Source organism: Ambystoma mexicanum, chromosome 4q (genome assembly GCF_040938575.1).
Source record: "Ambystoma mexicanum isolate Mex_15411 chromosome 4q, UKY_AmexF1_1, whole genome shotgun sequence".
Taxonomy (NCBI): domain Eukaryota; kingdom Metazoa; phylum Chordata; class Amphibia; order Caudata; family Ambystomatidae; genus Ambystoma; species Ambystoma mexicanum.
In genome coordinates, this window is record NC_090928.1 from 178,432,569 (window position 1) to 178,460,128 (window position 27,560).

Genomic DNA, 27,560 nt, shown 5'->3' on the forward strand with positions numbered 1-27,560 from the left:
ACAAACTGGAGTTAAATATTACATGCTTGGTTGGCCAGAACTGGTGCAGTGTTCATGGTTGATAGCCAGATACATCGCAGGTTATAAGAAATTGCAGGGCCGAATAGTGAGGCCTCTGTGTCTTATGGCCATTCAAGTAAAGGCTGCTAGAGCCCATCCAAACCTCGATACTCTCAATGCAGAAGGTGATCGTCCTACTTTGCTTACTGTTGGCTGATATGAAACAATGGTTCTACACTGTTTGCATCGAATTAAACTAAATTAGGGGCCTCGATAAGGAAAGCAAAAATCGGTCAGATAGGACTTGAACAGCCCGAGGTATACTGCACTGAAATTCATCAAATTTAGCTTGATACAACTTGTTCTATAGAAGAGATTGGAACAGCTTCAGGGCTAGACTTCCTACCCCCATTTTGTGTTGCAAGATGAGGAGTAGGATGGCACGATTAATAGTTGTAGGTGGTGGGGAGGTCAAAAACTATATGTGTGGCAAGCTGGTTATGCAGAGGTTCTCTCTCATGCTAGTCACTGTTTCAGTCCCCCAGCGGATTCCTTTGACAGTCATGCCACAGGTTATTCCACTGCGTTACCTTCTGGACTTGAAGGACGAACCTTCCCAGAATGTTAGCTTCCAGAGGTAGGCTTAACTGTAAATTGCCCTGACCCAGTCTCTTAATCGCCTTTCCTCTCAACTCCTGCGTGTCCTGCCCTATCAGGGTCTGGGATGCAGGATTTATTTGTTAATGAAACAGAGCCTCAATCCCCATCATGTAATTTTTGTCCCCTCATATGTACCCGATTTACTGAGTTAAGATCTTGAATGCAGGCGTTAAGCTTAGATACAAATGACCTTGGACACCATTAAACCAAACCACCCCTTCCGCACTGTGAAGCAAGATGATTAATATGTGGTGGATTATAAAACTCAAATATATATATTTTTCAGCATAGATGACCTCCTCCGCTGATCATCTAATGGCTGCGGTAGAACCAGTGGTGTTAATGGAATGGCATGAAGCAACTGATGCACATTGCCCATGAAATCAGGGATTCATCGATCCATATACCGTTGTTACATCGAAGTTCATTACCTTGTGGTAATTCACTCCGATGCAATTACTTTGTGACAAAGTAATTGAATAGGTATGTTTCGGAGTTGAAGGGCATAAGGGGGTGTGTGAAGGATATGTGGGTAGTAGCAGTATGGGGGAGGAGGTAAAGGGCCCTAAATAAAAATAAAAAATGAACGGGAAAAAAGCCATGTGGATTGCTGGGCAGATACATTGCATCTCCTTTCTCACTGTTCTGGTAAATATTTGTTATAATAGCGAGCTAACTCTAATGGCTGGTGGTAGTGGTTATACTTTAATTAGTTTTTAGTCATATTAATCACAGGCTGTCAAATTAGGCACAGTAATGCATAGGAGGGTCACCATTCTGGTAGAATAGTGGCTTTCTTCTTCTTTCCCATTTTTTAGCATGCTTTTTGTTTCTTGGGTCTTCTTCTGCTGCTCTAGGTGGGGGAGGTCCTGGTTGAAGTTTTGTCTTTGGCGGGAACCCTTTGTGTTTCCCACCGAGGATCCACAGTGTCTGTGAAGGCAGGAAGCAAGGGAGGAGTCTGAAATTCTGCAGCCCTTTGTCTTCCAGTTTGCCTGAAAGGAACCACTGCCTACTGGGGAGCTGGCTGTCCTAATTGGACAGCCACCCGCCCCTTTCTTCAAACTGCAAGGAGAGGTTGCAGAAGTTGTGCTTAGGTTTCTTATAAATAGTCAAATTCTGGAAGCGGCTGACAAATAAACCACTGGAACCAAATCCGAAGAGGAAGATGAAGAAAAGATGGCTGTAACTTATCCAACCTGGAAAGCCTGCTGTGTAACCGGACTCTGTTTTAACCCTTCCTTCCAATTGACCTGGGGTTCCGTAAACGATGACTCCTACCCAGAGGCTGGTGACAGTCAGTAGTCTTCAGAAGACTTGCCTTTCGAGCCATCCCTTGATGAGCTGCGACTTTGCTGGGCTGCAAACCGCCAATAGCCAGGGACCTCGAGTCAGTGTGCAGTGCATGGTCTTCAAAAGTCGATTTCTGCCGAAACGTTGGTGGACTCCCGCTGCATCTGCAGAGACAGGATTTGAATCCTTGCAGTCCCCTCACCAGAGTGCAGGACCAGATTAGTAAAGAGAATCTGACCAGCAATATACATTCTTCAGGTACCTGTAAAAGGGCGCCAAATATGCAGAGCCGTTAGAATCCATGAAGAATCCTTTGTTAGAAGCCTTTTTTGTCGAATATTGCTGCAAGTTCCCATTCAGTGTCTGATCTTTCGCCACAACGACCGAGAACCCAAGGACCGGGTCCTGCGCTGCTGCCTCAGGAAGACGACCATCTTCAAGCTCTTCATCTTTGCTGAGGTACTGTGTTGGCGTGGGTAATACTTTCCTTAAGTGTTGTGTCGATTCTGTGTAGCTGAGTGGGTGATTCGCCTTTGAGAGTTTGCCCATACCAATCGCCCATGCTAAACTCTGGAACACAAATAGGGAGCCTTCTGTGAAGTCCCTGAACACTTTTCACTAACTCTGAAGCCGTTACTTGTTCAAGGAGATCGCCTCTGGAATTTCCTGGATCTGAACCGTATCCTGGTCCTGCCTATTTCTGGCTCCTCGACCACTATCACCACCTCTACCACTGAGAAAACTCATGCCATAAAATAGGGAAGGACTTTAAAACATAAGGCTTCTGTCTTGAAAATTTAACAAGTGTGAAAAGGACCTACTTGTAAAATGTGTTAGGGTGTAACTTTGATTCCTGAACATAATAAGTTACAAAGTGTCCTGAAGTTAATACCCTTTGAGTTGCTCATAGCCTCTCTAAAAAGTATATAAGTTATGTTACAAGCTTTGAACTGTGTTTCACTCTTCTAAGGAGTATTTTAGTTGGTACTGTTTTATAATTTCTAAAATGAATGAGTGTAAAAGATTCCCAATAGGGTTTTACCCACCTTGAAAAGCTGGTGCTCTTCTAAAAGTGTACTATTGGGTTTTGCTTTCCTGATCTTTATTCTTGGAACAAATTTATTAAATATTTTCATAAAACAAGAACATACAGAAAGAACAATATGCCAATACAAACCCTAAACCCCATGTAATTAACATCTTCAGAATCAAAAGCCCCATGGTAATATGTACAATACAAGGTTCCATGTGTTAATATCCCCGCAAAAATATCGCCATATTTTTGCAGCGATATTAAGGCATGGAACCTGCAAGGGACAACCCCGCATTATTTTTAAAGGAGTGGGGGACACCCCCGCAACCCCTGCTCCCTAAAACCCGCAAAGTTATCCCCCCCAAAAAATATTGCCCATGGCCGTTCCAAACGACCATATGTACGGCGATATGTTTGGTGGGATAATATGTATTGATACCAATACAATAAACACAACACTACGGGAAAGGGAAAAGAGTGTTTTTTTAAACACAGTTTCTATTGAGCACAACACAGGGGTTCAAATCACTCCAAAGTCTGCAATGATAATCAATATGAATTTGTACAACAGTATCATATAAACATGAAAAGAAAAAGAAAAAGAATGACGTTACTTATCTTAACAGTAGGCGGCTTCCCGAGAATCATTCTTAAGCCAGGTCCAAGCTCAGGAATGCCCCCCAAATTCTTGAGAATCCTTCTTCTGCAATGAGAATACCACCCTCTCAATATTGAAATGTTATACATTTCCTCCAACCAACTGCTTCATCTCAGAAAGTTATCTGCTTTCCAGTCACGAAGAATCAATTTCTTTTCCACCGCAGCCCCTCTCAAGACCCAGGCGATTTGTTGCGTATTCAAGTCCTCATATAGGCTGGTTTCCCCCAGGATGAAATTCTCAAAGTCGTACTCCAGGTCTTTTCTTAACACTCTGTTCATCACCCCAGCAATCCAATTCCAGAAGACTTTCAACTTAAAGCACTCCTAAAACATGTGTTCCAACGAGCCTCGATATATATTTCCACAACTCCAGCAAGTATCCGAGTCTACTAGGCCATGCTTGAATAAGCGGGGCTGGAGTCCAAAATACACGATTAAGGATCTTTACTTGCCGATCTCGTTCACCTATATTCAAGAACATCTTTTTGATGTTACCACATATATCTGTCCATCTTTCTATAGTCATCTCCGCTTTCAAATTCGCCAACCAGTTTTACTAGATTTTCGTATCCACTTAAGAGAACCCACTCAGTAGGTTGTACATCATAGAAGCCATATGATCACTATTGCTAATTCTCTGGATGTTCGTCTTTAAATCGGATAAGACTAATGATGGCAAGTTCACAGCTCTTCTCAATTTCCTATATTCACCATTTGAGCAATCAGACAAGTTGAATTCAAATCCTGATCTTTTTTTGTGCATTTCTAAAATAGTCCTGAAGTTATTACTTGTCTTAGAGTTGCATACCGCCCCTCTGAAAAGTATAGGAGTTACTTAATTAGCTCTGAACTGTGTTCTTGAAAGTAATAGTGATGTTGTAACTGTATCCATTCTTAACAGAAGAAAGTTACATATGTGTTGATCTAACCATGTGATTCTGAAACTGAATAACCTTGTAAATTATAACCAATAGGGTTGGCTGCCCTTGAATTACTTACTAATAGTATAACTAACCTGGTTTAACTCCCCGGGATTAGCATATTGCGATTCTGAATGTGTAACTTTAGGTTTGACTCACCTTGATTTGCTGAATGCTCTTCTAAATAAGGTTATTCTTTGGTTTGTATGCCATAATTATTCAGTTGGTTTTTATGATTGTGTTTCTATAATATGTAATAGTACTTACCTTTCCAAACATTCATCTTGGCCTACATGTATTTATAATAAACCATAATTATTACAATACATAAGTGCATCAGTGTTTCTTTGGACATGTGTATGCTACAATTTCTTTGTACTTATCTACAGTCCTCTCTCCCTCCTAAATTAAGCCTGGTTGCACTGTCATGCTACCACATATTTCAGGTGGTCTAGCCTTATACTTGTTGGAGATTCTGTACTGCCTAATTGTATGGTTTTATGAAGTCTTGGTAGGACTTTAGAAAACCTGTTCTAACACAAAGCAATTGCATCGAAGTAAATAACCACAAATTTATTCATTTCGATGTAACCAAGCACAACCCCTCATTCATTTGTGGAGCAAGTCTACAAAGCAAGTATGCAGGATTAATTGGAAATCATTAGGTTATTTCTTTTCGTTTTTCACATATTGGGCCACCACAGACCAGCCAGAGGACAGCTACTGCAACCAGCATTATCAAAGCCAACCACTGTGTTGTAGACCTCTTGGGAAGACCTCAAGTGCGAGTCTTCCTCCTCCATACTGGTGTAACCAACCAGTCTGAAGCCCTGCTCTCCATCAACTTGAGGAGAACCATTGTCAGTTCCGGAAGCTCCTCAAGACCTTCCTCTTTGCTTGTGCCTTCTCTCTTCCTCTCCCCTGATGATCTGTCTGCTTTGGCACCGGGCACCCTGGCCCTCTGCTTTGGCCCAGATCTCTGCCCACTCAGCCACACACGCGCTCTGCCTCCCGGTAACCCTTGCACTTGGGTCTGTATCTGTTATCCTACCGTCCCCTTCCTGCATTACACACCCATTGTCCATACCTTATTCTTGCACTTACCACCTGCTGGCCGCACTACCTGTTCATTGTTCTATCACGTGTTCAGCACTTTCCACTCCTTCCCCTGCTCTTCGTGCTTTCCCCCCTCCGTCTCCCCTGCACTTGCACATTCTCAATGTCACTGGGCCTAGTAAGATCGTTGTTTTGTCCGCTCTTGTTCCCCTCTCTTGCCTCGTCATGCTCTGAAACACTTGTGTATGGGCGCAATGCAAATAAAATAGCATATCATCATGTGCTGTTTCAAGATTGGTGTCATCATCGGGTCTGTATTTAGCCTGCACCCGAGCGAAACTGGAAGGCTAATTTGAATGGGCCCTTTCCTGCATAATTGCTGGATGTTTTGCTGGCAGCCTCAGAGCTCTTCTGCGGCCTCATCAACCTTCTGCCGCTGCCTCTAACCAGCCTGAATGCCCCCTTGAACTCAAAGACAGACTGCTGCTCCCGAGTGCCTGAAAACCCTGTCCAGGGTCACACCAATATCCACTCCTAACTGCTGCTCTTGAGGGGTCTTCCTGTGCTGCTGGCACCAAAATCAAGCAGTTTTCACCTTCTACTTACGTCTCTGTCTGAGTCTGACCTAAGAATAACTGGAAGCTTTGAAATAGAAATATGTGAAAACCTCCTACTGCCATGCTTATGATGAGGTTTGTTGTCCCCACTGATTCAGTGTCCTGTGGAGTCTGTGATGGTGCAAGTCAGAGTGCTGGCGTTGAGATACATAATATCCCTTTACACATCTGTATCCCCATTTACTAGCATTGGGCATAAAGCCCTAAAGTTACAATGAGCTACCTAACTGGGCCGTGGAAAGATAGCCTGCTGGTACTTAAGACTGGGCAGTGGAGCCCAGGTTCTCTCTTCAGTCATCTAGGGCCTGGAGACTGGTAGTCTACTCCCTCCATAGCTGGGGGACTAACTGGGATCTTTCTATTGTGACTTGCGACAGAAACGTACTTGATAAGAACACCTGCCTTTAACAGGCTTAACTCTGAAAAGGGTAGGGGTGTACTTTCTCAAGCATTGCTCTAATGCATTAAGACACACTAGCCATTTTAAGGCCTGCACAATCTCTCTAAACCATTCAATTTCTCGGGTTTCCCACACTTTAGCCATTTACAGTGTATATTGCTATGATCAATTGTGTGAAGACAATTTGAGTTTTTTTTATTGAAGTAATTGTGAAGGGCTCACTAAGGGAAGTCCATCTCTATCTCTCGCCTCCTCACGGATGTTCCATTCTTAGCCCAGGTGTCCATAAACCTTCGAGATGTTCACTAGAAATTGGTAGCGACTACTGTCCGATAACTGGCTGGCTGGCTGGTCGTGATGGCCTATGGGCAAATGCCTTTAACTCTTTCTCCCTCTGGGAACAATCTAGGTGAATCCTAACTTGGGTCCCACGGTAAAATGGTTAAAGGAAGAGGTGTCTTCTAATCACCCAATCTCTCTTAGCCCCTTCTTGCATGCCCTTGTACACCTCCCCCAATGTTATATTCTTACTCTAACTTGTACTAACTTGTACTCTCCTCCCCCCTCTTCCTCCCACTATCCTATTCTCCTCTCCACACTACTGCTCACCCATGTCCACACTACTCTGCCCTCTTCACACTAGTACTCTAAACAACAATCCACCGACACCTTCTCTGTCACCCTTTCACTCTCGTAGTCAGCTTCCCAATAAATCTCATTCCTTCCGTTAGTCTCACGCACCTTGCACTCACGTTCACAAATAGGTACCACTTTTTCCCCATCAACCAACACTTCACCTTGCACACTCATTCAGCAATCGGTCTCCATGCTCCTTTACACTGTCCTTTCTACGTTTGGTATTTTGGTACGCCTTTTCCTCCCTTGACCTCACTCAAACAACCCACACTGCCATGAAGTGTCTGCCCTTTTTTTGTGAACCCCCCCCCTTCTCCGCCCATTGGTTGTCACTCCATCCCTCCGCTGTTTCCCCGGGCAAATTGCTGGCATCCTTTTCCCAGGGGCCAGGTTGCAGGCATTAGAAACATTATAATGGGTTTTAGGCCTTGCCCCCTTTTCATATGTAGGTCTCCTGGCATTTGGTAATGGTGGCCACCAAACGTATGGTAGATTTCATAGCTCATATGTCTGCTGTTCTCACATACTGGCCACTTCTCAAACGTGTAGTCAAGTCAAACGTTCATTTCACAGTGGGGTTGTTTCTTCTTTTTACTTCCATGGCCAGGACTTCTGGGAGTTGTAGTCCTAGGGAGAAGAGAGAAATACTGGCCAGCATTGTGCACCTCAGGCCTGGGGCAAGAAAAGGTGGAACTTGGATCATTCAACCAGGTATAGATGGATGCGGCAGTGACAGGGCCCCACCCAATTCCAACAACCCGCCTCTAAGGGGCTGGACTGGCTCTGGTAAACATCCCGGTAGGCCTCCTACTCCAGGGTGAGAGGGGTACCCAACCCTGTTTTGACAGGGTCAGGACCCTGGCACTTACACAGTACACTATTTGGTGGTATCAAACTGTGGTGAATAGATGTTTGCAGTGTTTCTACTTACCAGTAGAGTGTGGATTTTACCGATTGGTTGCGGTAATAAATTGTAAATTTTAGTGCTACCTGTATGACCTCTTGCTCTTGTCAACTTTACTTCACAACAAGCCTACCTCCCCGAAGTCTAACTGCTCAGCAACTCTTCCACCGAGCGTTTCGTCAACAGCTTTAATGTGAAACTGGTTGCACCTTTGGGTTGGCTTCTCAGTGCCTCTTAACAGAGTAGGTTCTAAATAATCGAACAGTCTCCCACTGTCTGAGTCGCCACATACTTAGCTATTAGACTAGTCCCTCACCCCTTGGGCTGTTTGTCACAGGACACATAGAGCCATCTGTTTTCATTAGGCAACAACTGAATATGCATTAGGTAGGTCACAAAATATACTCACTTCCTTCATTGCCATAAGTTCACCAGTGTCAACACTGATACAGGTATACACTTTCCCATACTGGCCTTCACCTGGAAACAATGACAAAGAAAATGACAACTGAGAATAGACATTCACATATCTATATTGCACCAGTACTTACAGGAGAACAAATGAAAAACCAAGTAGTTGCAACCATTCCTTGCGTTTGAGGGTGTGGTGCCAAAACGCCTGGCACCACAGTTAGCTAATGAATTAAAAATATGTTCACAAAATAGATATAACGATTCAAGGAAACATGGGTATTAATGAGGGTAGGCAGGGGTGCCCCACTTCACAGTAAAGCTGGATAAAAATGCCAGATCCTGTGGCAAGTTTGAACACATAACTGTGCCTGGTTTTCTAGCCTAATGTTATGCCCCCTCTAAATATGATGGGCACCCACCAGACAAAGTATTGGATAACGATTCTTCCACTTTGAACCAAATCTATTGAAAACACATACCCTGCAACTTGCTTACAGAGATTAAGGCCTTCGTTAAGAGCTGGGTGGCAATGGCAAAAGCACGTGGAATTACAAATAGCTCTCGTTTCTGCTGACCCTCCGATTGTAGGTAATGAGGTATTTTAGTTAGATTTTTCCAAAGCCCTCTGGTGAGAGACGTTAAAGCATCTATCCTAAAGGAAAGGCGGGCTTACAAGCAAACGTTAGACCAATCGCTTTTATGGGTAGCTATGGCAGGGCATTCAGAATTCACTCCAGCATGTTAGGAAGGGTGATGGGAGGTATAGCTAGTCCGAAGAGAATGCATTACACAGATATCCTGAAGAATATACACGCTATAGGATGGTTACAAATACAATGTACAAACTTGAGTTGCACTCTCTGGCCAGACTCCGTGGATTCCCCTCCTTTCCCCCACCTGTCAGGCAAAAAACCTTGGGATCATCATTAAGCCACCTCTCTCTCCACAAATCATGACCCTTGCCAAGAAGTTCAATTTCCAGCTTCATCTCCTCAGGGGCATTCTAGCTTTCCTCACTTTCCCTCAGAAGCTCAATGTCTCAAGAGCCCTGGTTCTCTCTAGCCTTGACTACTGCAATAGCCTCTTCCTCAACCTGCTTCTTTCGTCCCTTTCGCCCCCGTCAACTAATCCAGAGTAGGACCTCAAGACTTATCCTTGCCCTCAAGCCCAGGGACTGCCCCTCTCCAGCCCTAAAAATCAATCCACTGGCACTCAGTGACTGCAAGGATGAAAATCAAGACCTTTTCCATCATCCACAAGGCTGTCTGGGGCCTGGGACCCCTCTACATCCAGCTCCCTCTCCCGAAATACCTCCCAGCCAGAGTTCTTCAGTCTTCTGCCTCCAACTTTCTGCAGGTCAAACGTTTCTCCAAGCAGACAGTGGGAGGCAGATCCCTTTTCTCGGCTGGCGCCTCCCTTTGGAACAGCCTCCTGCCTCCTCAGACTTGAGCCGGATCTTCTTAAGCTCCGGAAACTTCTCAAGACCTTCCTTTTCCCCTCTTCCGCCCCCTCCCGCGCTAAACTCTCCATCTCCCTCTGAGACTGGGGCCTGGTCCCTTCGGAGACATACAGGGGCCAGACTACGCCTGCCAGTCCCTTCCATCACCCTTTGGCAGCACTTGCCCTCGGGCTCCCTTTCCCCTACTATCCCAAGTTAGTCCTCCCTGTCCACTGCACTCTTAACCCCCTCCCGTTTTGCCTCTGGCACCTGCTCGCCCCCACCTGCACTTCTCCCATTACCCCTCGATCCCCTTTACACTTACCACCTTGTCATGCACTTGCGCGGTAGGATTGTCACAAGGCCAATATAACCGTTCTTTGTTGTTTATTCTTGTTTTCCCATATCCCCCTACCACCCATCCCCATCTTGTTTTGTGGCGCCTGGAAACACCTGTGTATAGGCGCCATACATAGTAAAATACACTGTAGCAGTGCCCATATAACAATAAACGGCCCTAGGCAGATCTTTCCCACTACTAAGCTAAATGTATGACCTATACTTGGTGGTAAACTCAATACACACACAGGCTATGGGATGGGAAGAAAAGGGAACCCATTAATAACATTACTTCACTCATGCTCAGGGCCTTGAATGCTAATGGACAAACAGCCACAGTCATCCCCACAACCTCTAGTACACAATAGGGTAGTGTAAGAGTGCATAAGTAGGACGCTGACACAGAGGTGGCATTTTGATTATCAAAGACTTTTATTTACACCAACAAAAGGAAAGGAAAATCCTATCTTGCCCTACTTGCAATGAGGGATTTGCCCTACCTCAACAAAAAATACCCGGTCAGGATGTCCATAAAGTAAAATGTCCACCGTTCTGTGTGTTAGGACTGATTTTCTATACTCTGGCCTGGTGGGCACATGTATAGAAGGCCAACCTAGTATTGTGTCAGGGACAACTCTGGGAGCTATAGCCAAACAAGTTCAAGGTAGCAAGGCGAGAGGTCTAGGCTAAGTCTCAAGGGATGGTGAGCTTGTAAGAGGTCCACAATTAGCACACACAGTGAAGCAGTCAAGGAACACACTTAGACAATCAGGTATAAAAATATTTCTTTACTTATGGCCACATAAAACTGAAAAATGACTACTAACAGGTAATAATATCACAACACTAAAAATTAGATACACATATACAATTACTGGAGTAGGGCCAAATACATATAAAAAACTGAAAAGGAAGGTACAGATTAGTATTAGCACTACCAGTCCACAGAGATTCAATCCTAACTTCAGAGGTCCATCCCCAAGATGTATGGTGCCTTGTGCCCAAAGGTTCAGCAAAGTTCCATACAGTTTTGCAAAGGAGGAAAAAATGAAGGTAGGGTCTCTGGGGTCCAGTGAACAGTTCCAAGGTTTAGTGGACATGTTAATCAAACTAACAAACATGTCCCCCAAATTTTGGAGTGCTTGTGTGAACAAGCAGTGGCAAAGCCAAATTAATACAAAAGTTTCTAAAAGTTAGCAAAACGTTTCAAAGGGAGTTGGGGGTTCAGGTAAGCACCGTTAAAACTCAACCCCAGTACTCCGATTCTTCGTGGGACTTGGCAGGTCTGCATAAGAGGGTCTAAGGTCACTTTTCCGACCGGCAGCCTCAGTCCTTGATCCACAGACACTGCAGGATCGAGGAGTTCTCTGGTCGGTGTCTATACCTGGTTCAAGGACTTCCGGTTGAGAAATGCAGCAAAGCTCGATGCAGGCCTTTCTCAGGACAAGACTGGACGCAGGTAAGCAGTTTCAGACGACGGCCACCGTTGCACAGAGACGTAAAGGGATTCACTTGCTGCGATCAGACTTTACCTACTATCTCGGGTCCCCTTGAAGGTAGGAGCATGACATTTCGCAGAGTTAGGTCTTGTTGCAAAAGTTGAAGATCCCCCAAGTTCCAGGCCTCAACTTGGAACGGCGACGTCTGCAGCACGGTATCCCAAAATTCGAGTTGGTCAGCCACTGTGCGGTCCAGAGGCACTTCCGAATGTTCTTCTTTGTAGGACTCTGAGCTGACGTTGAGAATGGATGTTGCCTCCACTCCTAGGGTCGCAGCTCATTCGCAGGACTGCTGGAGATCTTCCACAGAACAGGGCTTGACCAGGACAGCAGCAGAGGTTGGTCATCAGGCTTCTTCCAACAGGTCCACTGACTCCTCGCAAGTCTTGCAGCTGGAAAGGAATCTTGGCTCCTTCAGTTTCTTCTCCCCTCGCAGTGGTCCAATCAGCACCACTGGCGGCAAAACTCATGCAAACCACTCAGACACACTAGCACCAGTTTGTGGATTGGGAACAGACAGTCCCAGCCCAGTTCATGGAGGCAAACACACATAGCCCTCCAGTAGCCCGCCAAAGCCCCTGCTTTCCCAGGCACTGGAAGTCCATATAAGAATTTTCCTGGCTTCACAGGCCAGTAAGAAGGCTAAAAGACAAGATAGCCAAAGGACAAGCGAAAAACCTTGTGGCATGCCCATGTTTGACCATTAGCCACAGTTAGTAGCCGAATGCTGTAAACACAGTAAGGTTAAAACGAAATACAATAAAATTTAAAAAAAGCAAAAACTAACTGCTGCTACCAGCATGTCCATTTAGCACACCTAGAGTAACCAAAAATCCTCAGAGCGTTAGTCTAGGGCAAAACAAAAAGTGTACCCCATTGTAAGATGCATTGTACAATGATATAAAATGACCACAGGTGGTAACAAGTTACTAAAAGCAGTAACAAAGTAACTAGACTAAGGGAAACAATGTTTCCCAGTACTGACGGCCTAAAGGGCATGTCAGGTTCCCCATAACAGATGAGCAAAAGCCAGTGTTGTGAAGCTTAAGATTTCGCTGCAACGTAAAAAGCAAAGGTCAGATACAAAAATTAAAACAAAACATTTGGGGGTCCATAGAAATGGAAGGAACGGTGCAGTAAAGAGGAATCTTTCCTAACACTGTTTTTAAACCGTTTTCCGTCCCTTACACTTATTAACTAACGGAAGAAAACTGGATGTCTCCTTGTTGTTTCAAGTGTGGATGCACACCCCAGAGCGTCGTTCCCCTGCAAAGAAGGTCTATAGTTCAATGTTCAAAAGTTCAAACAAACTCAAAGGAAACCCAGTTGCCCACGCTCCTACAGGGAACCTCTTCCTGGGTCCCTGTTTGCACTCTTCGACAAAACAAAGTTCCCCACAATCTTCTGGAGGGATTGTCTTCCCCAGCTTGTGGCACAAAATTATCCTTTCCAGTCTTTTGGTCAGGCCTGGTTCACTAACCTGCCAGATCTCATCCTAGACTTTCCCAATGGTGTATCGAAGCTGGTTCACTAGTCTGCCAGACTTGATTTTCACAACTTTTAGTTTGAAAGAATTTTGCGTCGTTGTTGGTTGTCTGTGCTATCATTTTTTCCTTCTCTGGGTCTCCCTGCCTGCTTTTGGACTCCAACCTACTAGTTATACGTATTCTTGTACTGAGGTGGGTCTTCAACACTTATCCATTCGAGTGATGTGCTTTTCCCGTTTACAGCTGGGCCCCAGACCCTGTTCCTCTGCTTTAACGGTCCCCCTGTCCCCAATTCACCTAGTGTCCATTTGGACAGACCTGGTGTACTATCCTGCCAGGTACCATCCCTTGTATCAGTTTGTAATCCTTCTCTGTTATCTCCTTGTAACCCTTGGGACAATTTGATCTGATTCACCAAATTCGGGTCTGCTAGTATGCTTCCTCTTTCATCCCCTTGTAACCTTTGGGGTGTTTATATGTGGCTTACAAAGTTCGTATCAAATTGTATCAGATCCCTTTCGCCCCCTTGTTCTCTTCAGGATGCTTTCATGTGATTAACAAAGTTTGTCTTAAGTTGACTAAGCCCCCTCTCATCCCCTTGTGATCATCGGGACACTCACAATGTTTCTTAGTTCATTCAGCTCCTTTAATGCCATGCTAACCGGTCCAGACCTTTCCCTGCCTTTGGGTAGTCTCGGGTCTCTTCTGCTGGTGGAACATAGCTTCTCCCTTGCTATCGTGCTACATGTTCTCCTTCTCACGGCTCTGCAGCCCCAACCTCTCCTTCATCCCTTTGGCTGCCGCGCCCTCAATCTCCTTCTGTTTTCATCCGTCTGGCTTCCTGCTTCTCTGCCACCGGCCAGGTCTGCCTCGGTAGGAACGCTGGATACTTGCGACTCTCCGCGTCCCGGGGCTCCAGAATTTGGGTCTCTCATTTCAATAAGAGCGTCATTTTCCCTGCTCCTCCTGGCCTGGCTTGGCCAGACAGTTAGTTCTTCCTTTTTTATGACCAGCGTTCTTCTCGGATAGCTATACCATGTGTATTGTTTTTGCGGTGGGCTTTTGCCTACCTGCTCCACCTTCCTCGTTGCAGTGACATTTTGCATCAAGCTTAGGTGAGTCTCCCTCTTCCCAGTCCTATCAGGCATACCCTCTACTTTACAGCAACATATGGTATTGTGGGGAGCTGAGAGGGTTTAAAGGAGGGTGGGGATGCCAAGGGGACAAACAGATACTGCGATCTCCCAGGGCCATCGTCACCAATCCCATGAAGGGTTTCCATCCCCATGAGATCCACCTGCAGAGTGGGACTGAAATCTCCCTAGTGGGACTATCGGGTAGCAGTCTCACTTACCTGACCTCAGGGAAAGGGGCGTCCCGCATGGAAGATGTGACAATACCCTGGAATTCGTCACAGCAGGTAATATATGATATGATATATGGCATTTATAACGCACCTATACGCAAGTGTTTCAAGACGCGACAAGGCAAGGGAGGGGGAACAGAGGGAAAACCGACAACGATCATACTAGGCCAGGTGTCATTCAGATCGTGCAAGTGCATGGAGAGGGGGGAAAGTGCGGTGAGGGGGTATACAGTGCGGTACATGGGATAATAGCGTAAATAACAGTCAGTAAAGTACGACCAGCAGGTGGCAAGTGCAAGGGTAAGTGCAGACATCGGATGTCAAGTGCTGGTAGTGGGACTGTAGGGGTACAGAAACAGTCGCCAAGTGCGAGGGTTGCCAGGAAGGCAGTGCAGGTAAGCAAATGGCGGGGGAGGGGACCTGGGCCCGAGATCAGAGGTTGGCCAGGTAACTAGTTCAGTTTCGGTATCAGCCAGGAAGTCTGCATGGGAGAGGAGGAGAGAAAGCAGAAGCAAAGAGAAAGGTTTTTAGGTGCTTCCGGAACCGGAGATGATTCTCATCAAGTTTCAGAGAGCCAGGGAGGCTGTTCCAGAGGGAGGCCCCAGCCGAAAAAAGATCTACCACCAACTCGTTGCTTGGAGAAGCGACTGACCCTGAGGGAGTTGGAGGCGGATGAGCAAAGAGCTCGAGAAGGAAGATATTTAGGAAGAGAGAGTTGAAGGTATAGAGGCCCCAGAAGGCCTTATGACAATGCAGAGAGTAACACACAGGTAGAAAAAATACTCAGTATAGTACCTAGCCAGAATGGTAAAGCTGCTCTATCAAGGGTGGTGCTAAACGTTACAATGTCATTGAACGTCGGGAATGGTGTAGGGTATCTTTCCAACAATTCTTCAGAAGGAAAATCTATCCCATAATTTCTAAACAATTTTCATAAACAGCACTATTTAGTTTGCAGAAAATATTCAGGGTCACAGCAACATGAATGTCCCCTACATCATCCTGTTTTTTCTTCGGTGAAGGAGAGCTGGAAGTATGTCTATATGTTGGAGGCGGAATATCCTTACTCCCTCCCTTTTAAGGTTGTGAGTAGAAATGTTTCCATAATCTTCACTTTCCCTTTTGTTTCATGTGGTTGGAAGGACAGTACGTCCTCAAAAGTAACCTTTTGTTTCAAAGCTTTGGGTTCCAGGCTTGGAGCGGGCAATATTGATTTTTAAGGGAAAAGAAATTATCATTTTTACAGTGTATTTGAGAGCTATTTTTCAATGAATTGAAGCATTACTCTTTTGGTCAGGAATGGCTAAAATGCTGGTCAATCACTGTAAATAAAGTATTGCGCATATAGTCGTATTCCTATGCTCACTGAGAGACAGAGTTGGACGGGGGCTTAAAATTGGTTTGGGCACAATGAAAAAAAGGCCCACAGTCGCAAATGGCAATTCATTCCTTTATGGACGGACTGTGGGAGTAGTACCCAAGGGAGTTTGTTAAACTATGCTGCAAAGTGTCCATTTAAAGAATATGTGTTCAATAACACTGTTCTAAACTACTACCTGCAAAGTGAAGCAACTCATCAAACTAGCCCTCTTTTGGCAAAAAAAGGATCCCACTTTGACCAACAAATTGGCCCTGCTTCCTTTTCCATCGCCACCCTGTGACGTGGCTTCCACCCCACTCCCCATCGGCAACCCCCCCTCCCCCTTAGTTAGCCCGGTGGGCGTCCTGACGGCGGGTTTGCTAGCATTACCTCCCTTTGTGCGTGTTATTGTCACAAACACTTTCTGTTCTTCGACATATATATTCGCATAAGCTCCGGGCAGCGCTGGCTCTGAATGCTTTGCTGTCTATTTGAGTGTATCACCAGCAACGCCTTTACTGGTCCAGCCCTGAACAGAAGTCATGGCCTGAATAATCCACGAGATCGACGTAACTTGCGTTACTGGGATCTGACAAAACGGAACGTTTGGACTAAATATTACACGCTGCATGTAATGTTCCTCAAACCTAAAAATCTACAATTCAGAGGAGAACATTCAAGAAAATATATGTGGAGTCTTTAAATCAGCTTTCTTTCATTTTTATTTTAGTTTGAACTTCGATTTTCCTTCGGGCAGGTTTTTAAAATGTTCTAGTTTGCAGGCGGCGTAGGACCTAACATAATTTCCAAGTCTCTGGTGTTTATTTTATTTCATTTGTTACTCGCCCAGACCCTGGGGTATCACAGCGAGGTTACAGACAGCTTGTGAAATGCCTTGTATAATGTTACAGTGAGGCAATTAAGGCATCCAGTAAAGAAGGTTTATAATACAACACATTTCATAATCTTTGGGTGGATCAGCCCTAGGGGTATGAGGGAAGGAAGACCTTGTCAATCAGAATGTGTTCAATAGCCAGGTTTTCAGTATTTTTTGAAGCTAGTGATGGTTTCTTCATTTTTGATTCTGAGTGGTACTGAGTTCCACAGGGTGGGGGCCAGGACTCTGTTCTTGAGTTGTATTTATTTCTTATCTTTTCGACTGAAATGTGTTCGTGAACACAGTGATGAAACTTGCAAAATGATGCCCACGGTCTAATAACGCCCTTAGAGATCAATTAGTTTACACAGTTGCTAGCTCACAGAGAGAAACTTGGAAACGACGCAATTCCCACACCAAGCCACTAGGTGGCGGACTGAACCAAGGGCATGAATTAATCCATGCCGCAATACCACCAAATGTTTTCTGGTATCCAAAAGGTCAGTCTCCGAGATTAATTGAATGGTTCTTCTGGCAAACGCTTCAATAAGAGTTAAAGGGTACAGTTGCATTACGAAAATCTTGAACCTTGCGAACAAACCAAGACACAAGGAGACGTGACATACGTGTGCAGGGTCGATCCTCAGCGTCAATAACTGAATTTACGATGATCAGCCTGTGTGCCACATTTAATCAGAAAACGAAATGTTTGGTTCGTTGCTGAATGCTGGCAATTCCATCCCCACTGGAAGTTTCTGAGGACCCAAATGAGCTGTCATTATGCATGGACCATATTGTTTTACTAAGAAAGGCGCAATGGTCGTTTAAACAGAGCTTCAAGGGGATGCGGGGGAGGATTAAACGGCACGACGTTGCTCTTCTTTTGGGGAAATCGCCCTAGTTCCTAGGAGCTACAAACGGGTGGGCGAGGAGAAAGGAGGCCTGTGGGGTACAGTAACTGGAAAGTGATGGTGATCATTTAAGATGCATTTTCTTTCACTGTGTTTCTTTCAACCTTTATAGTACAGCTGTAAAACACAGTGTCGTGGAATGGAGGACAGGCATGTCCCAGGATTGAAGTTCCTAATGTCGGGCGGGTGGTAGCAGGGTCGAGGGGGGGCAGTGGGGAACAAAGTTCCACTACTTTTCGTTGTACACTTTGACACCTGGGTTTGGGTGGCCCTGGGGGACCACTGCTGTGGCTGCACTGTCATCTTTTGATTGTTGAAGCTGGTTTTCTGTGGTGTTTGGTGAGAAGATGAGCTTGGACTCTTGAGGTACCGGATCCCAAACACTGCGGGCAATGCTTGCTCTGGTTTTCTGCTATTGCAGAGAAACATTCCAAAAAGACCTTTTAAACAAAGTGTAATCACCCCACTTTTTTAACCCCACAACTGTCATTGGGGGTAGGATTCCAAAAAATGGAAGACTGACAAAAAGGCAATCATGTATTAGATTTCAGGTGTGGTGGGTCTAATGCTTACGTCTTTGCAGGTCCCATATCGCTGGCACTGTTACAATCTAGTGAGAGGTCCCTATACTAAAATGAGAGGAGGGTAATCCAGGCTGCAGTAAAGGGTAACTAAGAGGTTATATGGCACAATAAACCTTTGTTTCCCTCCAACAGTCACCTCCAGTATGTGTAGGATAAAAACCCACAGGAAATCCACTCGCACACAACACTTCCGGTAAGTGAAGACTGTTAGGTGTTAGGAAAGCTTTTCTAAAGTCCAACTAAGGGCTTCATAAAACCATATTTTTAGGGAAGATGTCTCTTTCGGGAACTACAGCACAACTTCTGCAAACTATCCCTGCAGTTTTCAGAAAGGTGCGGTCTGGCTGTCCAATCAGGACAGCCAGCCCCCCACTGCGAACTAGTTCCTTTCAGGCAAAGTGAAAGACAAAGGGCTGCAGAGTTTTGGGGACTCTCCTGTGCATTACTGAAGCTGATTCGACAGCCTGCAAGTAATAATTACTAAAAGTCATGAATGTAGTTTGACTGCCAGCAGCCATTCAAGTAAATTTGCAATTGTTGCAAAAATGTTACCAGGTAAGTAAGAAAGGGGATACACTCCTTAAGAAGCAAACGCTAGACCCCTCCATACCGATTAACTACAGGCCTATCACCACTGTGCCATTCCTGATGAAATCTTAGACAAGGTTGCATATATCCAAATCCAGAACTTAACCAATTATTATACAGTCAATCTGGTTTCCGGCCACTACATGGCACAGAAACAGCACTCATCTATCTTAAAGCCCAAATATACAAATTAAGAGACAATGGAAAACCTGCATTACTCCTCCTCCTTGACCTGTCAGCGGCTTTCAACTTAGTGGATCACAACTTCTTATGCAGCCACTTGGATTCAGCTGCCCATTTCTCCAGCGAGGCAATAGCGTGGATACAATCATTCGTCAGCAACAGAACCATGAGGGTTTTCTCGCCATCTGCAGCCGCGGACTCCATCCCCATCACTTGCGGGGTGCCCCAGAGCCCTTGTATCTTTCCATCCCTGTATAATATTTTCACCACGCCCCTGTTTGATGATTTGGACCATCTGGGTATCACCTACACTAATTATGCAGACGATACCCAGATCCTCCTTCCACTTACCGGGGACTACTGCAAGGATTTAGCACTGGTGAATAGAATTTACAGTATCGTTCAGGCGTGCATGGCCACTCACAGCCTCTGTCCGAATGATGATAAAACAGAGCTTCTCATCCTGGGAACCGCATCTCTTCTCACCAGACTTGGCATGGAATACTCATCTTTCATCATCGATGGGAACCTTATTAAGGTTGACAAGGAAGTAAAAACTTTTAAGTTTTTACTTAGATTCCACCCTAACATTCTCCAAACAGGTCAACACCCTAGCCTTCTCTACAACATATACATGCAAATTAATTAGAGCTGCCAAACAATTCCTCTCATCCAACAGTTGCATGATCCTAGCCAGAGCCCTCATTATATCCAAGCTAGATTACTGCAACGCCCTATACACTGGAGCTAATAAATTAATTAACAAAATACAGATATTCCAAAACAATGCCCTTAGAGCCGCACTCAGTATCTTTAGGAAAGAACATATTTCTGAAACAAGAAGGAAGTACAAGTGGCTATCCACACATGAGAAAATCAGACTAAAAACAGCATCCCTCATCCATAAATGCCTAAACAATAAAGCACCACAATATCTAATAGAAAGATTTGCTAGCAAAACATCTACTAGACCTACGAGACTAGTGAATTCCAACTGCCTTCAGGTTCCTCGCTTTAAACTATACACCACTGGGGACACCAGTTTCCCAGTCAAAACAGCTCAACTGTGGAACTCACTACCTACCACACGTAGAATGGACCAAACCTTTATCAAATTTAGGCTAGGTCTGATCATATGTCTCGTATAGAGAATGATGATAAATGAACCTGCAGAACTTGACCATACCTGTAAATAACTGTACATCTTCCTGCATATAGATTGTCTGTATATTCTCTACCACTGTATATTCTCTACCACTGTATATTCTCTACCACCTTTTACTGTATATACATATACCCAATAATTGTTAGATTTGATGTTTGTCTGATACTTGTGTAACCAATGTAACTTGGGTACCAGGCTGTATGACTTCTTACTTACTGCCTGCGCCCCGATACCTTCGGGTCTGGCGCGCATAATAAATATTAAACAGACAAACATTGTATCCTCTCAGCACCCCACATACGGTGGGGTGTGCAGGCTCACTAAAATCCATGCCAAGGGGATGTGAATCCCACTTTACCTTTTGGGAACAGAAGTTCACCCAAGAAATAAAAAGAGAATTAAAAGGAAGCCACTGCATTTAAAATGCTGTGTACTACCATAGGACTTTATAGTCATGCCAAAGTTATAGGAAACTATAACTCCCATTACACACTGGGGAGCGACATAAAAAGGTCACCCATAAAAACGGTAAAAGACTTGGTGAGAGGGGATAAAGATTCCCACTCACCTAGGGATACGGGAAAAATAATCACAAAGTCAAGAAAAAAGTCCTGGGTTGACAGGTCAGAAAGATTTACCACTGAAATGAAAATCTTACCTAACAACGACTTACCAATTTTATTGCCCCTCTGCCACTTGAAGGTCACTTTCCTTAATCCGACGTGCATAACATTGTCGTACGACTTTGGTGTATTGCAGACTTGACCAATTATATTTTTGCTTCTCATATTCCGGTACCGTTCCTCCTCGAAGAGCTGGATGGACTTATGAACAGAATCCATGGGCCTGTGCTTTGTTGCGATGTCTGGGGATAGAGAGGAAAGCATAACTTACTTAGGCATACAGTGAAAGAACACCGTGCCAATTGCCGCTCGCTCCACTCAACTCGAATTCTCCCCGGCTCCCCCTTTCCAACTGATCGCCTCTGCACCCTTACTTGTGACCCACCTTCTGCGCCCCATGTGTACAGTGCTCTGTTGCTTCCTAACTAGGTTTGCTCTTTTCAGATCTTGCATGAACATGCACATGTGTGTGGCTATATTTCTATCCTAATCTTCTCATTCTTCCCTGAGAACATTTTGTAACTTCTTTTTTCAACACCCACCTTTTCAAACTTTGAACCATGTGTAAGGCGCTCTGAAACCTTCAGGGTCCGCCCGGCGCGAAACAAAAAAGTAAATAAAATAAAATATTTAGCACTTGTGCCGAAAGATGGGATTTTCTCTGCATAGAGGATCAAGCAAAGGGGATAGTAGTTATGGTTCTAGGTCATTTCATCGATAGGGAAAATTTCTATGTTTTTTTTTCTGTGTATTTTTTACCAAAGAAATCTTATCGAAATTGATTTATTTTTGGGTGGGTGTCCCCAATCCGCTATTTTATTTTTTTACCTATTCCCGACCACCCCTATCCCTTATATTAACTTTTATAACCCCCCCCCCCTATATATTTCGATGTGTTTTTTCGGTAAAATGTACTCAAAAAAAAAAACCCAACTTCTTAACTACTTAATTTCTGAGTTTCTAAAAGTTTTACAAATGCGTTTCCGTCCTTGTGTACAGGATGGGAATGCATGCGTGACGGCAGCGGTTTGGTTCACAGCACTGCTCTCCCATGGAGAAGATGGGCGATGTAGGGGGGCCTACAATCACAAGCCCTTTGCGACAACCCTGTACCTTCTTGGCCTGGAAAAGAAGGGAGTGTTATGGTGTGGAGTAGTTTAACTCCTAATCACAAGCGGGTTACCGCATGAGGTAAAAACCTCAATATTGATAAAGTGTGTGGTTGGTAAATCAGACATTTCAAGTAATTTAAGACTTTAAAGGTCAAATAAATTCGATCAAATGTGATCAGGTCAAATGTTTTAGGTCAAATATATCCAAACTCAATCAAGGTAATCCAGGTTAGGGAACTCCTATAGCATTGCCACACTTGCCGTCCATGTGATTACCCACAATGTACCAATGTAGCAAAACATTGGGAACAGAGGAGGTTGATTCTGGGAGAGTACTGGATGCAATCTGATTTGGAAGCTAGAGTAAACAAACTGCTGAAAGGTGATTGGCTTCACCACCTTTGGCTTGTATGAGCTCACAGCAGCACGCAGACACTAACGTGTCCACACTTCAGCGAGGAATTTCCCATTGGCAGACTGGGGATTCTTACTGATGCACTGTGCCATCATCAAAACTAGTCTTCTAGCATAAAAGAGAATCTGAAATCCCTGCATCCCGGCGCAATGAAAATCAGGATGAATAGAAGGAAAGTCGGGAGGCGCTTCTCTTTTCTTACCCCTGGTCTGATTTATGAACGTCTGCAGCTCCCAACTTCTTCGACTGGAGCCACTGGAATCTCCTTTTGGGTAGGAGGGCTCTGAGGGGACAGCAATGGTTCAAGTAATTACTATTTAAAAATGCAGGCATTCACGTGGACATATATTTATTTAAAATGTTTGTAAACCGCGCACACAAGAAACAAAACGATAAAAACAAACAATTCAGGTAGAAGCAGGGATCAGAGACAGAGAGTTGGATGGCAAAGGCAGGGAGCAGATTAGTCTGGCGGTAAGTTGTAAAGATACGTCTTCAGCCTTTTTTTTTATTCAACGGTAGTTGGAATATTCGGGGCATCTCCCGCCAACGTCACCCATGAAGCACACGAAACGCATGCAGTCCTGGAAGGCGTTTCTCCCTTTTTTCAATGGCTATGTTTTGGACCATTCAATGCATTAGGAATACTAGGAGAGGTAAGGCTCTGGCTGACGAGAGACTATGTGGTTGTTAATTATTTCAACAATCTACTTTACAAAATGTAATGAGCTGAAGGTCGGTGATGGTCTTATATCCCTTATACATGAATAACATGCTAGTGAAACTATAAACTCCATTATTTGCGCATCAGGCTTTCTATATGTTACTTGGCATTTATATAGCGCCTTATATATCATTGGTATTACCTCAAAGCGCTGGTAGGTTGAATGCCCTAGGAACCGAAGTTCAAGTCAGTAGAGAGAGAGAGAGTGTCGTATGGTGCGTGGGTGCACCAGGTATGTGTGCAGCTGGTGTAGCTGTTGGATGATAGCTGCTTCTTAGCGATAGATGTGCTGAGGAAATCAGTTGGATGTGTTCAGTCTGTTGGGTGGGCATCCAGACTGGGTTCTAGCTGCGTTAGGCCTGAGGAACGCCTATGCGAACAGCTAGCCGGAATGTGCTCAGCTAACTGCGTTTTGTTAGGGTGATGAGGTTCATGGGGTCGTGTTTGTATGTGAACAGCTAGGCCGAATTATCATGGATATGGCTGTGTTCTAGTTGAATGATGGTGTCTAGAGGAGTGTGAGTGTAGTGGTGTAATATGGTGGTTATCAGTAAAAACGCCTGAGACAAGGCACGTGAGCAGAACGGTGTGGACATACATAGCGACATACATATGTAAAGCGACAGGATGGATATGGGATACATGGGGTTTCCTTGTTCCTATAAGAGGGCGCAGTCGGTAAAGAGTACAGCTCACTCTGGGGTCCTACACCCGCATTCTCTTGTAGTTCCACGATATGTAGTCCCTAAATGAATGTTGGGCATATAGTTGTTTTCTGCTCAGAAAGTTCACGCCACTACACAATAGGAAGCCTGCCCTGATATGCAATTCACAGATACCCTTAGAGAATTATATATACGATAAGAGCCGCTTTTTTTTTATAAAGCACTTAAGGAGGCATACTTCTGGCTTCTAAGCGCTGTAGTAACTGCTGATTTTACCCAATGTAATGGTACTCAGCGAATCGAGCTAGGACAGATGATTGGTTGAGTAAGCCAGCCCTGAATTTGAACCCGCGCCTACATGTTACACACACACAAATGCACACACCTGCAGGCAAACACTTGGAGACCAGAGTGCATACATAAAAACATGGCAGTCACATTAAGGGGCCTCACCTTCTCGCTCCTCGGTTGGGCTCGAGTGACGGCTCAGGGACCTAAACTGCAACTCTGCGGCAATAGAGGCGAGTCGGTCATTTTCAGGGACACTGGAACCCCTAGAAATAAAAAGGGGGACACTTTTAAAAGCATGCAAGGTGTCAGGCTCTTCCTCGCAGGGAAAAGAGCGGGAAGTCCTTTGTAACATCTTAAGCCGTGGTTTAATCTACAGACAGGACAGACCGACAATAATAATCCACATTAACCATCTTCTTCACACGCGTTTACGGAGGACGCCTTTCTGTGCATGCAACAATGAGCTGCTTTTTGGGGCAATCCTTACTGACTTGGGGTGCATTTGTTGCGAGCCCCTCTTCATTATGATAATGAGCTGATGCTCGTCAGCCTGCCACCACTGCAGTAGATTGTTATTATTTGTTGGATGCCTCACGCTAAGTGACGTCATAGTTAAGCTTTATAGACCACGAGAGAGGCCATAATCACACGAGAATGGCCCGCCTCCAAGGTATTGCCCGTGGCGAAGCGAAGGGTTATGAGCGGGGCAGGTGGCATTATTCAAGCAATCATGACTCCCCCTCCACCCTTGCAAGACTATTACGGAAAGGGGGGGAGGGGTTAGGCTGCTGCTCATCTTCTGAATGAGGCCTATACAAGCGTTTACAGACTGCATTCCGAGCCTGCTGATTGGCTGAGAGGGGGGCTATCATGGAATCCGTGTGCTAATAGGAGTTATTATAAGCCAATTCAATGATACTCAGTGTAGCGTCATTGGGAGGATGGAGGGCTCATTTGACCTCTGGTATTTAAACCTGTAATGGCAGGTTGCACACAGATGGCCGCGGTAGGTGATTAACTCGCTAAGCTATCTTGATAGTTGCAGTCCCTGTCTGATATGACCATCAAAAGGGAGTAATCTACTACATAAAATAGGAAAGATATCCGTCATTGTTATAAAGGAGCGGGTACAATTTATTCCAAAGTATATGTGCGAAAGAAGAGAGAGAGAGACGAGGGGGAGAAAGAAAGACGAGTGAGAGAGAAAGAAAGAAGGAAGGGGCGAGAGGGAGAGACGAGTGAGAGAGACAGAAAGAGAGGGGAAGGGAAATGGGAGGGGGATAGAAAGAAAGACGAGAGAGAGGAGGGGAGAGAGAAAGAAAGACGAGGGAGAGAGGGGAATGGGAGAGAGAGGGAGAGAGGGGAATGGGGGAGAGCGAGAGACAGAAAGAGAGGGAAAGGGAAATGGGAGGGGGATAAAGAGAAAGAAAGATGAGTGAGAGAGGGGATGGGGAGAGAAAGAAAGACGAGTGAGAGAAAAATTAGGAGCGAGAGGGAGAGGAGAGTGTGAGAGAGAAACAGAGGGAAATGGGAGGGGGTACAGAGAAAGAAAGCCAAGAGAGGGGTGAAGAGAGAAAGAAAGACGAGAGAGGGGAAGGGGAGAGACGAGTGAGAGAGGGAGAGAGAAAGATGAGTGAGAGTGAAAGACGAGTGAGAGAGAGGGAAAGGGGATGGGGAGAGAGAAAGAAAGAAGAAAGAGAGGGGAAGGAGAGAGCGAGCGAGACGAGAGAGAGACGAGAGAGAGAGAGAGAAAGACGAGTTAGAGTGAGACAGCGAGAGGGAAAGGGGGGGACGAGAGAGAGAGTGTCTGGTGTCAGAGCAATGTTAATTTGAAGTTTTTCTCTACGGGAAGCAAAAATATGGTCTGGTTCTAGAATAGTAGAATGGGACATCCTAATGGGAAAAGTATGGCTAACGCAGGCGTTCTCTGTCCAGAGACACACAATCTCCCAGTGTTTAAACATATGTTGATTAACAGATGATGGCTGTCTACCCTCCCCTATTAGTAGGAGTCCCTCACTCTTACGTCTCTAGAGCGCTATAACTGTACAAAATGTTGCACTTTTTACTTCTACTAAAGCGATGCCTACAGGAGAGTCAGGAGGGGACAAGGTATGTATGTGAGGGGGTGCTGTTGCGGAGCAGAGAAGCAGAACGCGGCCCAACCGTGAGGCAAGGGTCCCATCTCTGCAAACAAAGGTTGCTTTAGCATGTAAGCGCACTTGAGCTAAAATGCCAGCCTGTCCTATGGACAATAACCAATCATTTTCCCTAAAGAAAGTACCTCTTCAGAGGCACAACCTGGGGTCTCCAGTGCTGCGTGCCTGGTCCCAGCAGACTACACACAGTCCAAATCTCCCGCCAGACTTTGTGGAAATCTGTAGAGTCATTTCTGCAGAGACCGATGAGAAATCTGCTGGAGCTGTCCCAACATTTCCAAATCTGCAGGTGATTTCTGAAATTGTGGCAAGGGGGTGGGAGGGGTGCGCCCTTTTAGTTTGGAACACTTCCAGCGCTTCGCCCTGAAATATGCTTAGTTGTTTTAAATGGCTGCAAGGTCACGCGCAGTAAGAGGTGGAGCCTTCTTCTCCTTTTGTAAAGAGTAAATGCAGAGTCTCGTTACCTCGCACTTGTTTTTCTAAAAAGCATGAATATCCACAGTTTTTTCAGTGAATTTATTTGCAAGAAGACATATAGTCTTTTGTGGTCAGCCGACACGTGTTTCGACCTCTATGGTCCGCATCAAGGCTTCCTTGTAGGTAGGTTGGCCTGGATGGTTCCTGGGTGGTGGTTCCTGTATAGGCCGATGTAGCGAGGTCTGCTCTGAGTTGGGTGCCTGGATAGGCCCTGGGATCCTTGTTCGTACGTGTTTGAGTCCTCGTTTTGAGATGGCTAAACTACCTACACAATATCCTTCATAAGGACCCTAGAGGTCGAAACATGTGTCGGGTGACCACAAAAGGCTATACGTCTTCTTCCAAATAAATACCACTGAAATCACTGAAAAAACTGTGCCGATAGTCGTCCTTTTTAGAAAAACAAGTGCGAGGTAACCAGATTTCTGAAATCGGGTAGAGAATTTTGAAAGCCTGTGAATTTAAGAAATGTACATGTTTTGCCGGAATATACGCCCTGAAGATTTGGATTTCCTCTACACTGGACCTCCCAGATTAGAAGGAACAGCAGTTAATGGAGTTTCACTGCATTAACAATAAATGTACCCAAATGCACTAAAATAGGCGGTATTAGGTTAGGTCAGGCAAGCCAGCTCGAGGCATACTGTAACTCGCCTCGTGCTAGTGTGATGGGCCAGAACATTGCCCGGGGCGCAAGTGCAGCGTTC

At 45.0% G+C, this 27,560-nt stretch overlaps 1 protein-coding gene across 5 annotated transcripts in view; it reads right to left on the reverse strand.

Annotated features, from left to right (window-relative positions):
- Positions 1–27,560, reverse strand: part of MAP3K4 (mitogen-activated protein kinase kinase kinase 4) — a 516,131-nt gene that overhangs the window by 39,176 nt on the left and 449,395 nt on the right. For 4 of the 5 annotated variants that reach the window (XM_069607700.1, XM_069607697.1, XM_069607699.1 and 1 more), the window contains 4 exons: positions 24,380–24,480; positions 22,740–22,820; positions 21,061–21,252; positions 8,586–8,656 (listed from right to left, as the gene is read on the reverse strand). In XM_069607700.1, the coding sequence (XP_069463801.1) occupies positions 8,586–8,656; positions 21,061–21,252; positions 22,740–22,820; positions 24,380–24,480 (445 nt within the window). The remainder of the gene's footprint in view (positions 1–8,585; positions 8,657–21,060; positions 21,253–22,739; positions 22,821–24,379; positions 24,481–27,560) is intronic. The other variant, XM_069607696.1, reaches the window with a different exon arrangement.